The following is a 16,162-nucleotide window of genomic DNA, read 5'->3' as shown; positions in this document are numbered from 1 at the left end:
AGGCGGAGAGGGCCTTCGCCAGGGAGAGATCAGCTCAGGTGGGTAGGTTGTCCCCTGAGAGTGGTTTTAGGAGTCTGGATTCACCGAAGAGGGTGGGATCCAGTGGTGGCAGCGAGTGTAGGTCCAGTGCAAGGAGTCCCACTCCCGAAACCCAAGAGACTGTGCCTGATTCCCCGGAAGAGGAGGACGGGTTAGTGTTTAAGGGCAGGGGAAAGCTGTTCCATCAGTCCTGGGGAGAGTTCGAGGAGGAGTGTTGGACTGTACTGGAGGATTGGGTGGTGAGGAGAGCAGTGGAGGATTGGAAAGGGCTGTGCCATGCCGTTATCCGGGAGCACATGCTGAGGAGTTGTTTCCCAAGACTGCGTCACCATCTGTTGCGGTGCGGGTTCTCAGACCCCAGGGAACTTGCACGGGAGGCAGACCTCTGGGTAAGTGCCAGAGCGTCTGGGAAGGCTGAGGGAAGTGATCCTGAAGGGAGTGAGACGGGGAGGTGTCCCGAGATGCCCCAGCTGTGGTCACCGGGCCTGGAGTGTTCTTTAAGAGAACCCCAGGTTGGGAGTCTAGGCTGTCCCGATGTGTCATCCAGAGGAAGGGATCCCCTCATGTCAGGAGGACCCGGAGCCTCAATAATTGGAGCTCCAGTGGTTCGGGGGTTTGACCAGTCACAGGGTTTAGATCCTGGACTGGGGTTCCAGGTTAAGGGGTTGCCTGACCTGGAGGGTGGGGTACCTGTAATTCAGGTTCCTACCAATTTGACTCCCAGGGGTACTACTCCCAGTGGGAGGGTGCGGAACTCTGGGAGGGGGTGCAGAGGGAGGAAGGTCTCTTCTCTGTCACCAGCTCAGCCACAGGGCGCAGATCCTGGGTTGGGTGGCCAGGGACAGGGGTTGCCTGCCCTGGTGGGAGGGACCTCTGTAACCAGAGTCCCCCCGGAAGTGACTCCCAGGGGTACTACTCCAGTTAGGAGGGTGCGGGACTCTGGGAGGGGGTGCAGGGAGAGGGAGGACTCGCCCCTGTCACCGGTTCAGCCTGTGGGTTTCGGCTCCAGGCTGGGGAGAGAGTTGTGTGAGGGTGTCCCCCAGCGTAGGAGATGGAGGAACCCTAGGAGGAGAAGTAGGGGGAGGAGAGCCTCGCCCCTAAGGGCTGGTCAGTCTGAGGGTGTAGACCCCAGATGGGTGGACCAGTGGCAGTTTGGAGAGAAGAGAGTGGTCCAAGGGAATTACAAGCCTGAGGCTAGAGCCTCCCACTCTAGGAAGGAGAAACATCCCACTAGGGAACATCAGTGGGGTGGTTTTGTTGGTGAAGGGAGGGTTGCGAAAGAGAACCATTGGGTTCCAGAGTGGAGGAGAGACTGCAGGTGCCCCTGTAGTTGCAGGCCTGCGTCCACCTTTTTCCGCCCCAAGCAGGGAAGCCCATCAAGGCATTGATCAGTCTACCCTGGCTTCTGGCTGGGGGGGAGTCGTGTTGGACTTGGCCTTTTCCCCCAAATTGTTCGCTTTTTGCCCCCCTAATTTGAATGTCTCCCCCATGGGATTAAACCTGTATAGGCCATGAGTGGTGTGAGACACCTTGTGAAAATGTAATTACCTGAAGTAATGTGAGCACTTGTAAAATCCCCCATTTTAAAACTGCACCTGATTGAAATGTATTGTATTTAAAATGGATGCCATGGCCCTGGGTTTTGCCACTGGACTGACATAGGTCAGCGGACTAGATAATATTACCCAGCTACCCCTAGTTTTGGAGGGAAAGCCTGGCACCCAGGGTGCTCAACCCTCCCCTTGAGCCAGTGTGAACCAGTTATCCCCAACATTCCGGAAGGTGCTGGCTCTGTGAGGGAGGAGGGTATAAATAGGGAGAAGTGTCACCAGAGAGTCAGTCAGCGCTGGGACAAGGAAGAGAGGGGACCTGCTGTGAGGTGCTACCGCCACATGGGCCTGTGAGCTGGGCCCTGCACCCCTATGACCCCCCCTCTGCTGTCCCCATGGGCCCCTGACAAGAGAGGGCCCCTACCCAGGTCCCTGACACTGTGGGAACCGGGAGTTACGCCAGCGCTGCGATGAAGAAGCGCCCAGGAGGTGAGAAATAGGATTGTCCACTCCCCCTGCTGAAGCTGTGACCCTGTGGAAGTACTGGGTCGTGAGGAGCTGCCTGAAGGAACTGTTGCCCTTGTGAGGTACTGCCCGGCAAGCGCTATTCTGGGGAGGAGTGTGCCCTCGAGGAACTGTGTCTATTAGACTGCCCCTGGACTGCCTATCAAGCGCCATCTGGGGAAGAGTATGCTCCTAGGAACTGTCACCCCCTTGTAGGCACTGCCTGTCAAGCGCTATAATTGAGAAGCGCTAGGAACTCGAACTGTGCCCTGCATAGCGCTGTGTGGTGAAGCGCTGAAGAGCAGTGCGCTGTAAATAGCGCCATCTGCTGAGGAGAATCGCGCTGTGTGGGCTGAGGAAACTGTGAGGAGAAACAGCGCTGAGGAGCCTACCCTCGTGTCAGCGCGCTGTCTGCCGTATTATTAATTAATTACAAGGGAGCCTACCCCTTATCGCTGCTGGAAATCACCGCCGCAGCCCGGCGCGACTGTGGAGGGGCCCCCACCGCTGTGGAAATCGTCGTGGCGGCCCCCGGTACCAGGAGAGGGCCGCCGAAGTGCAGGAAGGGCCGCGCTAGGCCCTGAGGCCGTCAGGTTCTCCCGTCACATGACGGGGGCCCGGCCGCGCCATCGGCCCGCCCCCGTCGCGCACTGATTGGCCTGCGCGGCCGTGACCTTTGAAGGCCGCGCAGGGATTGGCTGTGGAGCGGGAAACCCAGGAGAAGGGGAATCGAAGCCCCGGGTCCCCGTGAGGTAGGAGGGGGACCCGGGTGAAGTTCCGTTGCGGGGCCCCCGTGGTCAGGAGGGAGCCCCGGGAGAAGCGACCGGAGCGGGAGGCCACCCCGCCGGTCTGCGCCCCAAAGAGAGCCTGCCCGGACCTAAGGCAGCCCCGGGTCCCCATGAGGAAGGAGGGGCCCGGGTGAAGCTTCGTTGCAGGGCCCCCGTGATCAGGAGGGAGCCCTGAGAAGAGCGACCGGAGCGGGAGGCCACCCCGCCGGTCTGTGCCCCACGCGAGGGGCCGGTAATGGTAGGCGAGGGGCCGGGGTGCATTGCCGGTACCAGCCCCGCCTCCCGACCTGTGGGAGCCAGTGAAGAGAACCCCACACAGGGAAATCCCGGGTCCCCGAGCTGTGGAGGATTCCGGGGGAAAGCAGGGAGAGGGCCCAGACGGAGCCTGCAAGCCCTACACGCCGGTGTCTGCAAAGGAGGAACTGGAGTACCTCCACCGGTGAGGAAGTGCCCTGAGTGCTGCCGTGAGTCCTGCGGCTGGTGGCAAGGTCCCAGAGGGGGGCCTCGAGGCACATTGTCGGTGCTTGCCCCCCCCTTATCTCAGAAGCCCCGGGAGAAGGCCGCGTGGAGCCTCCTGCTTGCCCCCCCCCTTGACAAAGGGGCCAGCAGTGTGGATGGAGCCCGGATCTAGAACCCAGGAGTAGCCGGTGAGTGGGGCCTATAAAGAGGGTGAAGAGGGCAGCGGGGCACAGGGTCGGTGCTCGCCCCCACCCGTGACTGGTGCACTTAAGACACCTCGGGATAGGGCACAAGGTTGTAGGTGCTTCAGTTCAAGCCGTATAGGTGGACCCTGGAGTGGACAGTCACCTGAAGAGTGAACTGGCAGTGATGACTATTGGTTGCCTGTTACCTGTGATGCCTAAAGTCTCAGACGGGTCGTGAAACCCCTGTACAGGTGCTCATGCGCCTAGAGGATAGGCTTAGCATTCAATCCATATGTTTATTCCCCCGAGAAGGGTTTACCCTATGTTGAGGTTTATAGGCCTATGGTTCTATGCCCCAGGGAATATTGTCTCCTCTAAGGTGACCCTGGAAGAGTTCATGCCTCACAAGCTACGCCTGATGTTCATACCCCGAGGTTGTTGGTAGAGGGAGCCTAGCTATTCCCTTACAAGTGTTTCCTGAGCTTTAAGGAGGGCCCCTACCTGATGTTAATGTTAGGCGATGTATGTTCCGCCTGATGTTTGATACACCTAGCCCGGTGACATGCCTGATGAAATGCCATAGTTACCTGTTGCCAGATGGTCCCTGAGGTTAGGCCTGGCTCTTAGGTTACTGTTATACGTTGATGGTGAGGCCACTTTCCTATCTAATGGTTAATTGCATGCTTTTGTGCCACCGTGCAGGTGATTGTGCCTTTTATTACAGGTGCTCCTATTTATGAGGTACTATGATGCCCTGATGTTTTCTTTTACAGGGGTTGGGTTGGCGTAATTGTGCATGATATATATATCTATGCTAATGTGGTATTTTGCATTTACAGCCTTCCCTGTAGGATGAGAGTCTGGGTTGGCCCCGCCAGATTGGGCTCCAGATCTAATGACAATTTTAACCCATCCCTTTTCCCTTACAGCATGGACTTTGGACTCAACCCTTTTTATCCCATGTAAATAATCCCCCTCTGAAGTACTTGGCTCTGGTGCCAGTTGGCGCCGTGTTATGATGACACTGTTGATGCATTTTTGCCTTGCAGGTTGGAGATACTAAACTGCTTAATTTTCCAACTCAAATTGGTGTCCTGCCTCTTTTGTAGTGTGCCTGGTGTGTTGACTGAGGGTACTGCGTGAGTGCTTCACATGTCCTCCAAGTTTGGCCTGCCCGCTTGATGCCATGCTACCCCCTTTGAGACTTGGGCAACCCCCATTTCCAACAGGTGCTGTATCAATTTCCTACACTTTCAATCACACATATGGATCGCGTAAGCACAGCAAAAGTATGAGAATACACATACTGTGGATGTTCACACCATTTGAACTAATCTGTCAATACCCAGGGAATACCTACTGCTCAGATCTCCACAGAACATCCACAAATAGAATCACATATCATACACACTAAATGATATTCACTCAAAGGACCCTCCTTGCCTAAATGGTCCACTTACTGAACATCTAAGGAGGACAGAGAGGACCAGATTGAACTTGAACTACACTATTTGATTTTTTGATATTTAATCAAACATTTTGACTACTGTATGCCTGATCCAATGTTTGTCATATCACACCTCAGTGTATTACTATATGTCAATGCTGCAAAAAATCTACAGGGCACAGTTGATTTTGCTCGCATCTTTCAACTCTGGAGTCACTGAAAACCATACAAATTAATTTGAATACTCCATCAAACAGACTAGTGTGTGGATCCTGCACTTCAAAGAAGGAATTGACCCTGGGCACTTTCACCTCTTAGCTTCCTCATATATGTGGAACCTTCCTTTCAACTCTCTATTGAAATACGCATTTCAGAAGACAACCTGGAACAGCAAAGCATCAAGGTCTGAGACATGAAAGGACTAGGACATGAGCTATGTGCAGACAACACCAAGTTGGTGTTCCAATTGTGGGTCGAGTGGTATCTGTTTTGAAAGGTGATGCAAACACATGTAACTAAAACTGGCAGTTCTAGGCAGAAAAAAGGGTACTTCAGTCTGGATGACCACAATCGGCTGTTATTAAGTTGGACCAAGATATAAGGCAATAGTTGATCAAGCTCACAGATCCAGGAACCATGTGTAACACAGTACCCAAGGCTCAGAATTGCTATGCATCACTTGGACTTTAAATCTGAGCTTTAGTCTGCAGATATAGGCGGTCAGAAATACTGGAAACATCTGACAGCTTCGCAGAAGACAGTGCATTATATTTCAGCATCAGTGCCACTGTTCTGCGTCAGATAGTTTAAGCGAATGAATTGCGTATGTGTGCAGAGGTGAAACTGTTTAATAGAGTACAGATAGTAAACAAAGCAGCGTTGCTGATCCTGAAACCTTTGTAGCACAGCTTTGCAAAAATCATCTGTACTACTTAGCACTAGGGTAGCTTTTACTCTCGTCTATTTTCCTCAGTGCTCTACATTTTTAAGGCAAATGGTTGAAACCATTACAATTAGTCAATACAGTAAATAAATCAGAGGGCAACTTAAAGGTCTAAACATGCACATTTTAGGTTTGAGATGCATCCTTTACACGAAGAGGGCATGAACTTCAGCTTTCTTCTAAATACCCTTCCAGATGCCTTCAACATCCTTGACGAGAAGCTGCCCTCAACAGCAGTTCAAAAAACCAAGAGCCTTATTTAGCGTTTGGCAGGCAGGGTCTCTGTCAAAACGTAGCAGATGACCCAACCAACGTATTTAGAGTGAATCCATATATACCACATTTGTAATACACCAAGTAGGATACCCACAATGTTTTTAATCCCTCCCCTGCGGGGCTAATTCCCCCGCTGAGCTCGTTATGACCACGCCTGTTCCAATGGAACGCCCAGCACAGCAGGGGAATTATCCCCGTGTGGGCGAGGCACAACGGTCATGACGAGCTCAGCTCGTCATGAGCGCAGCGCGACTGTGCCTCATGACGAGCTGAGCTCGTCATGAGCATGCAACGGGTTAATAAAGTAGCCTGTCCACTCAAATTTATATAAGGCCCTAAATATAATTGTTCTTGGAAATTTCCTAACCATTGTTTAAAGATTTTTTTACATTTGTTTTTTGAGGGGGGGGAGGGGGTAAATTCTATTTGAATATTCTCCATTCATTCCCAGACTGGTGCCTAGAACGCTGGTATTTAACACTGCAGGCCACTCAGGCTCGAGATTAGTTAGGTCTGCAGTTAGAGTATAGAATACTTAATTTAGCATGTTTGCAATAAAGACGTTATAGTAAAAGGGGCAAAATCCAACCTTACCTAAATACAATCTATGTTTTGGTTATTTTACAGTCTAACGGGGGCCCCAGTGGGATCACCGTCCCTCTGCCGAAACATAACACAATGTTCAAAGTAATGAGGTACAATGTTTATATCCCATTTGCTAAACTGCAATATCAAACAGAAGCATTAAAACTGTGGAATTGCTGTCGTATTACAGGAGCAGATTCCAAGAAAAAAACACTCCCAAGAAGGAAAGCAACTTTTTAGATTATATTGTGCTTAAACACTTTCGCTGATTTACAGTTTATATGCCGTGTTAATAGATTAAAACCCTTTGGACAAGCTTCACACACGTGATGAGTCATGCCATTCCCTTGGCTGAAATAAGCAAACCTAAGTGTTAGCACTCTAATAATGTGCGTGTGAGACATGGCTACATTCCAAATGACCCATCTTCCACAACAAATTGCAACTCAGCAGTTCCTTAGAGGCGGCTGTAGCTTTCTTGTATCCCTTACTAGCTTTAAAAGCTGCATCTTGCCTTGAAGTATAACAAACCTTATCATAACAAGGTGAGTACTTCCAACAGACCCACCAGAAAGACAGCAACTCCAAAAGTCAGAGACAATTCTACACACATTTAAATGGAACAACAAACATTTTAAGACTCAACACAATGGAAAGAACTAAATATGAATTACATTTTTTTACTAACCTCGTCCAAGTCTTTGACAAAAACCGGCTTTTCCTGAATCCCGATGGGCATTGGATCCGTCGCTGGGATCTGGACTAGCTCATACATTTTGTTGTTTTCTCGTTCGATCCCTTCTGGAAGTAGCAGCTGCAAATGGAAACACCAAGTTTAAAGAGTAAATGTTCCAATGTTGCACAGGAAAACTACGTAGTGAACTATTTCAGTAATATGTTATCACCCTTTTGACAGACAACGCCTTTGTTTTATTATTCTTAAATAACTAAAATGTAATATTTAAAATAAGATTACAAAAATGAAGATGAATACAAAATGAAGCTAAATGCATATCTATAAGTAGGCTTGAATGACAAAAACGAGCACCAGGCCAGGGTCATTAGCAAACAAGCCGCATGAAAGCATCCCCTCGATGCCACTATATTCCAGCACAATATGGAAATATACTGAAACATAGAGCAAGATGTACGACCAAAGCATTTTGCAACTTTTTGCAACTCGCAATTAGGAGTTCGCAAAATGTGATCTAAAACAGTCTGAGATTCCTGATGGGGTGCGCAATTGACCTGCCTCATCAATATTTATGAGGCAATTTGCAACCCATTGGGAATGGCCTGTAATCACAGGGATGGTGGCCTGCTGGGGTCAGCAGACCACCATGTATGTCTGTGATTGCTTTTAAATGATCAAATTAGTTTGCTGTGTGCTTTCTTTATACTCTATATTTCATTCCTTATTTGTTTTTCTTTTTCTGAAAATCTCTGAACAACTGTAAAATGATTTAGTTATCCTGTGGATACAATTGAGTGTAATTGCTTGAACAACCCTGAAATGACATATGTAAAACTATAGGTACTAAGTTTATGAACAAAATCCCTTTTAGCTATTCCTTACTTTAAACTACTCATTGCCCAAGCCTACAAGGGTTGATTGGGTTACCCAAAATTTCTTTCCACATGCTTTTAAATGAAGCACTCTTTAGGTCTCGCCTGATCCAGCGCATGCGCTGGTCTGGCCGAGACATTTAGTGGACGGGTTTTCAAAGTGCTCCCTGTGGCCTAAAGCTTGTGTGCACGCGGCTGTGTACTTTCACCGCTTCAGTTTTCTATCAGGCGCCATCTGTCTTTCCTTAGTTTATGGCTTTCCTATGCCACTCGCAGGCATCCTACCACCTCACTTCTCCCCCTCCCTCTTCGTCAACTTCAGTTTCACGGCCGCGCAGGATATTAGTTCCACTTTCACGGCCGCCAATGCTTGTTACTTCATATTGACAGCTTTGTGTGAATATGTCCACTTGTGTTGTAGGTAGGTTTTTGAGAAATTAAAAAGCTGTATTAAACACTTCTGTCTAGCCTGCTCCTCAGCTGCCTTATCCCAAAAAGTCTGTGCCTTTCACTGTCACCATCTGTACATGTTAATCCATTCCATACAGAAGTGCAGATCAGTTTTCAGCAGTGGCATGTGTGGAATACTTTGAGTACATGAGTCTATTTTTACTCTTGTTTCAAATGCCTCTGCGTTAATCCTCGATCCCTTGATACGTTGTGAAAATGCTTTTTCGTTTTTTAAAACAATTTGATTTGATTCGAGTTCTCCCGATGCGGTGTGTAAATACTAAACAATAAACTTAACGTCATAACAGCCGGCAGGCTAAAGGAGTTTAATCTTGACAGGTACATTTAGGTTGTGTGTATCCTCCTGATCTGTCAGCATAGAATAGATAGGCAACATTTCTCTCTTAGCGAAATACATTTGTGGTTTCGACGTCTCCCGGGGCGCCCACCGGAAAGCCGCTGGTCTGTTTCCTGTCACGATTGACTTTTACGTGACTTTTTAAAAACTTTTTTTATTCAGAACCATTGATACCTCTAACGTAGTATTTATTCCTCTCAGTCAGTCAAACTAGCTCGTAAAACAAACCATGTATACTAACACAGCAGTGAGACAATAAATAGACATTCTACAGCAGTAAACCACCCCCAGGCCATAGACACTACAAAATACTAATGGCATCCTATAGACAGTCAAGAAACCCACAATGCAAATAGTTTAAAACCATAAAACTCATCAACCATAAACATACATATTCACGGTACAACACTGTTTAACATATTTAGGAGTCTTGCAAGTGGACAAGGTACATCCAGGAATTTAATAAGCAGTGATAACTGTAGCAGCTTATGTAATACTTTAAAAAGATCGGTTTAAAAAATTTCTGGGCCCTTTTAGAAAATAAAGACAAATTGGGAGAGGAGGTGGCCTTAAGCTACAGTGGTCGAACTCGAAGCTGGGGAATCGGGTTGAAGTCTTGGCACGGACACGCAACATCTGTGATTCTGGGAAAATCACTCAATATCCCCGTGCCTAACAAAAATAAATGTGTCCATCTGTAAACTGGTGCTAATGTAAAGAGCTCTGATAACTTCTGGTCAAGTTCGCACTATATAAAAGTCGGGGGAAAAAAGAATAAAAAAACAAGTTGTGTTATTGTACAACTGCATCTGTTGACTTCACTCACCCACACAACTCCCCTCAGAGCGCCATGTTCTTGTCATCTAGAACTTGGGGTATCCAGGCCGGGTCCCATTCTACTGAAGCAGGTGAAATCTGCATCCTTACTTTGCCAGTCATTGTATTTAGTAGCGGTACTTCACTCATCCACCAACCCGAAGCAGTGGTAGAGCTCTATAGATTTCATTGGTTTTCTCCCGAGGCGGTGTGCAAAAATTGAACAACAAACCTCACTTGGAAATGCGCTTTACAAATACATTTTTCGTTTGTATTTCACTTCTCATGATGAGGTATAAAAATTCTGAACAATTAACTACAATTAACTGCACGTGACAAAAATGCTAACCCACCATGCGGTCTGAAAATGCTTTGTCGCTAATAACGTTTTTAGGCCAATTAGATTGCTAGTTACTTTATCGAACAATGAACCTTATTAAAGGATGCTGAATTAAAATGCTTGTGCGTTACTTTTGTTTATTAATGCTCCCTGATTATCTGGTGTACTGTGGGGCTTTATGCTTTATCTTTCGGTAGGTTCAAATGCTCTATTAATAATTAGAATGCATTTTCTCCTTTTATGCCTCAAGGCACAGGAGTAGGGTGGCCTATCGCTTTGCGCAGCAACACATTCGAGTTATGCTGGCATATAACATCCAGTGTATTATTGAAAATAAGCTCAATTAAAGGCAAAACCAGTGCCTGGAATTTCTTCCAACATAGCATAGCTTTGAGGAAATATATACAGTAGATTTTACTCGAACATCAAAGTATCGTCCCGTAAGGAACTATTTCCAGTGCACTGGGAATAGGCCAGATTTTCCACATATTTTCATCCCCTCAATTACCTAATGTAGCTTTAAAACAATGTGTTTTTTGTTGCTTCTAAATATAAACTTTTGGACACATGGTTAAATTTTTTTTAAATGCCTAACAAACAAGCATTGGCATAGCCAATAGGTCTCGCCTTTGGGACCTTATAAGTGCTTAGCCATGCAACAGTTGCACCAAGGATATTGTGCTGCATTACTAAATACTTATAAGGTCCCAAAAGCTAGACCTATTGGCTGTGCCAATGCTTGTTTTTTCTAATGCAGCCAGTTTTCCTTAAAAGAAAATGGGTTACATTAAAAAAATAAAATGAAAAGTTTCCTTTACGTTTTTCAAGAGTAGGCAGTGAGTGGTCCGTGGGACTGCTGTCTTCTCTTAAAAAATGTTTAAGCTACCATTCACAAAGTTTGCAACTGGCTTACCACCTACATGAAGTAGTCGGTAAACAGCAATTGTTTTTGCGAACGCCTTTCGGTCGCAAAACAATGGTACATCCCCGGTGGCTCGCTATTAGGAAGGGACGCCCTTGGCATGCCCCTTCCTTATAGCTACTCGCAAAGTCGATTTTGCAAGTCAGCAAATGGTTACTGACTCGTCGTGAGTGGAACTGCGGCCTCCTGTACGTCTTTCTACCTGTACCACTTCTGCCCAGACTGCTGAAGAAGATCAACGACTGGGCCCAAGTCATTTTTGTGGCTCCGTAATGGGCACGAAGAGTCTGATACCCTTAGCTCTTGAGCATGGCCATCGATCCTCTGATTAGACTGCCTCTTCGGGAGGATCTTCTGTTGCAGGAGACGGTCCTCCACCCGAACCTGTCCAGCCTCCACCTCCTTGCGTGGAGATTGAGCTGCGACAGTTGACAGCTTTTGACCTTCCTCCCGAAGTCTGTAATGTCATCTTGGCAGCCATGCGTCCCTCCACTAAAACGATATATGCCTGTAGATGGAACAAGTTTGTAGCATGGTGCACATCAAAGGCTGTGGATCCACTCTGTGCCCCTCTTTCTGAGGTCCTCGTTTAAAAAACACAAATCTTTAGCCCACAATTTTGTTGTTAACTTTCATAACCATAATATAGTAAGTGATGTCAGTTTTTAACGAGCTCGACGTGTTTTTACATTTGAATTCAATCAAATTTGGAAGTTCTAAAGTATATACACTTTTCTTTCAACTTTTGTTTTTGAATTCGAAGGAGAAATAATTTGCTCTTTTTGGCCAGAAAAACAAACACACTTGCCTATGTCAGCAAAGTATTTCAATAAATGGAACTCGCAAGACCGTTTTTACCGATCGCAAATGGAGATGTGGCCCGTTTGCAACCACTAAAACGGCTTTTGCCATGTATCAACCCTATTTTGCGAGAAAAACGTTGCCGAGCGAGTGACACCTTGGAAATTCCAACGCGCAGAATTGCTGACATTGTGCGTTCTCTTCGGTGGCAAACAGATCTAACCAAGGCTCTCCCCACTGCTGAAAGAGGCCTTGCACCACCTCCAAACGACGACGACATTCTTGATCCATCACGCACTGGCGGCTGAGTTCTTCCGCCCTGGTGTTCTGGGAACCTTCCAGGTGTTGAACCACCAGAGACATGCCCTATTTCAAGAGGCGAAGAGCCTCTTGACATAAGGTCTACAACCCCACCCGTCCTGTTTGTTGCAGTACCACATGGCGGTGGTGTTTCCTGTGAACACCTGCACGGTTTTTCTTTTGACAGAAGGAAGGAATGCCTTCAGTACACGACGGATCGCCTGGAGCTCCAAAAGGTTGATGTGGAGACCGGACTCCGCCGGGATCCTGACCTTTGCCTCTCCCAGGTGGCTGCCCCATTCCAGGAGTGGCACATCCGTCACTACTGTGAACTCTGGTTGGGGAAGGGAGAGGGGTCTGCCACTGACCCAATCCTGGTTCGTGAGCCACCACTGCAATGAACGCGCAGTCACCTCCGAGATCTGGACAACATCGGAAAGATTCCCCTGATGCTGCGCCCACTGGAACTTCAGGTCCTATTGCAGACCAGCATGTGCCACCTGGCATAATCCACCAGCAGGATGCAGGAGGCCATGAGGCCCAGCAGCCTCAAGGTAATTCTCAACGAAATCCGGGATAGAGGCAGAAACATTGATACCATATCCCGAATATCCGGGACTCCCTGCTCAGGAGGATAGGCCCGAAACTGCGTTGTATCCAGAAACGCTCCGATGAAAAGGAGCTTCTAAGAGGGAATCAGGTGTGACTTTGGCACGTTGATAGTGAACCCCAGCGGGTGCAGGAGATCTGCCGTAGTCTGGAGGTGGGAGATGACAGCCTGGGGCGAGCACGCCTTCAAAAGACAGCTGTCGAGATAGGGGAAGACTGGAACCCCTGATCTGCGCAGATGAGCTGCGACCACCGCCATCACTTTTGTGAACACCTGAGGGGTTCTAGTAAGGCCAAAGGGGAGCACAGTAAACTGAAAATGCTTGTGGCCTACCATGAACCGTAGGTAACGCCTGTGGGCTGGCAGGACGCGGATGTGGAAATAGGCGTTCTGCAGGTCTAACGGTGCCATCCATTCTCCGGGATCGAGGGCAGACAGGACCTGAGCCAACGTTAGCATTTTGAGCTTCTCCTTCCGAAGGAAGCGGTTGAGGGCCCTGAGGTCGGACGTAGGCCTTTGTCGTTCTTGGGTACTAGAAAGTAGTGCGAATAGCATCCACAACCTACTTCGGGCACAGGGACCCTTTCGATAGCTCCCTTGGCCAAGAGAGACGCAACTTCCTGATGGAGAATGGCCGAGTGATCCTCCAACATGCGATGGAAGGATGGTAGCATTGAGGGAGGGTTAGTCTTGAAGGGGAGGGAGTAGCCCCTTCGGACTGTCTGCAAAGCCCACTTGTCCGACATGAGGTTTTGTCAGTGGGGGAGGTGATGGCGAATCCTGCCGCCCACTGGCTTCTGGTGGCACTGAAAGGTCGGACTAGGAGGATTTGGAGACTGCTGCAGAGGGGTTATGGGTGGACTGGCCCGCCCGCTGTCCCCCAGACCCACGTCGTTGGGTCCCACGTCCTCGACCACGCGTAGGCTAGGTAGCTTGTGTGGTCCAGTGGCTAGATTGGATGGAACATGGTGGGACACCCCTTCCGTAGCCACAAAAGGGGTGAAAAGCAGACTGTGTGGGGCAAGAGGTTGTCGCGAGGCCCAAGGATCTGGCCATAGCCCTAGAATCCTCAAAGCGCTCGAGCACTGAGTCTGCCTGGTCACCGAACAGGCGACGGCTATCAAATGACATGTCCAGAAGGGTTGATTGGACATCTCCAGAGAAACCAGACGTCCTCAACCAGGCGTAGCGCCTCAAGGCTACTGATGTGGAAACCGTTCTGCCCAGAGAGTCGGCGGTATCCAGCCCGCATCTAATGGTGAACATAGCTGCGTCTCGACCCTCTGCCACTGCACGGGTGTAAACTGCCCGGGCCTCCTTCAGGCAGTGTGGCTGCACTTGCGCAACTTTATCCCACACCATATGGGTAGAACAGCCAAAGAGGCATGCAGTGCTAGGCTGGCGGAAGACAACATCTTCTTCCCAAGGTGGTCCAGTTTCTTGGATTCCCTATCTGGGGAAGCAGTAGGGAATGCGCCCTTAGAGGACGAGGCTTGGACCAACAAGCTCTCGGGGTTGGGTGTTGGGAGAGGAAAAGTGGGTTGCCCTGGGCTAGGCGGTGGCATCGGACAATCATACCATCCACAGGAGCCCCCGTGCTGGGCTTGAATCAAGTGCCCAGAAAGACATTGGTGAGGGCTTCATTAAAAGGCAGCAGGAGCTCCAAAGAGGCCGCTTCCGGTTGAAGTACCTCAATCAGAAGGTTAGTCCTGACTGCCACCGTAGGAAACTCCAGGTCTAAGGCCTCAGCTACCCAATGCAACACCACTGCGTACGAAGCTCTCGCCTTTGTAGCCATGGTAGGGGGAGAGAGCATACCAAGGTCTGGGGAGGTATCCAAACCACTGACATAACCCAGTTAATATCGCCAGTCCGGCTCTTCAAGCTGGTCGGCCAAAGAGTCTACAGACCCCTCCCAGTTCTCCTCACCCTCCTCTGGTTGCCACTCAGGGCAGTAGGGAACACCAGGAACGAACAGTGGTACAAATGTACCTTCTGTGTCAAACTCGAGGGTGAAGCTGGGGGTCGGCGCCGGTTGGGGGTACAACCGGTGCCAGGGGTGTCGTCATTGGAATTGGTGCTGGGGAAGGTACCGGGAGGTCGACCGGCGTCAATCTGGTTCCAGGCCTGAATCCTCGGGGCCCGCCGAAGCCACCTGCATCGAAGGCCCACGGCCCCCAGCCAAGTCCGCGGGGCCCGAAGGTGCGCCGGCGGAGTAGGGCTGCCCAAAGATGCAGTGAAGTGCTTCCTAAAAAGCATGAAGCTGGCCAGGGGACGCCTCGGCTCTGGGAAAGGGAGGGAAGCGCAGAGCCGTCCCTGAATCAGGCTCCGAAGACGGAGCTGGAGAGCGGCGACGCCCCGGGTCCCGCGTCGTGGCGGTCGGCGACGGGGAGAAGGCAAAGAGCGACGATGCTTCTTCACCTTCTTCTTGTGCTTCGACTTGCCCGAGCAGTGCGAAGACTTTGATGACGAGTGGTGGTGGCTCAGCTACCATGACGCTGATGACTGATGTGGGGTCGACTGACGCCACCTACCGACACGCAGGGGTACTGCTAAGAGAACTATTTGCCAGATCCAGTCTGACACCTGGGGGTAATTCTAAGGTAAGGACTCTATAACTAAAGGTCTCATTCAGATAGAAAGTTCTCATACACTGCACACACCTGTACCATGCTGCCAGGATCTTTGTCTCTCTGCCTGCTTTCTGCCGTTGGCTTCGGTATACAAGATGACTGGAGGAGCACAGTGGTGTTATTATTGCTCGCTTAGCAGGGTAACAGTTTTTGCTGGATAGGGGGTGTACCCAAAGACTACCAATCACCCAATGTACGCTGGCCACAACCGCGCCCCCAGACTATGGGAGATGTACAGCTTTTGGACAGATTCAACTGCCAGGTCAGGTCCTGGGAAGAAGGGTTCAGAAGCAACACCGGAACTGTTTCAACCTGCTTAGACCTTGCAAGTGAGATCGAGCTTTGAGTCCTGTGGCACTGTCAGCACGGATGACATGCCCATCGCCTTACTGACTAAGACGAGCAAGGCCAAAACTGGTCTGGGCTTCCTTCTGTACTTGTTCAGAAGGGAAGTGGCTTGGCAGTGTAGATTGGACTGTCCCTACTGGATCAAGAGTGGTTTGCATTTGGTTGGTTTCTGCCTGCAGTGGCATACTGAGCAAAACACAATGGACTAGGATGCAGCCCTAAGTAATTACTAGTGGCTGAGA

General features: G+C 49.4%; 1 protein-coding gene across 2 annotated transcripts in view; it reads right to left on the bottom strand.

Annotated features, from left to right (window-relative positions):
- ASCC3 (activating signal cointegrator 1 complex subunit 3) overlaps positions 1-16,162 on the bottom strand; it is a 2,002,173-nt gene that overhangs the window by 1,569,097 nt on the left and 416,914 nt on the right. For both annotated transcript variants that reach the window (XR_013596163.1, XM_078648375.1), the window contains exon 8: positions 7,465-7,590. Coding sequence is in view for 1 of the 2 variants with exons in the window: in XM_078648375.1 (XP_078504501.1) it covers positions 7,465-7,590 (126 nt within the window). In the remaining variant the exon portion in view is untranslated. The remainder of the gene's footprint in view (positions 1-7,464; positions 7,591-16,162) is intronic.

Source organism: Lissotriton helveticus, chromosome 6, assembly GCF_964261635.1.
Source record: "Lissotriton helveticus chromosome 6, aLisHel1.1, whole genome shotgun sequence".
NCBI classification, from domain to species: Eukaryota; Metazoa; Chordata; class Amphibia; order Caudata; family Salamandridae; genus Lissotriton; species Lissotriton helveticus.
Note: the sequence above shows the minus strand (reverse complement) of the source record. Positions and strands in the feature narration are given on the sequence as shown.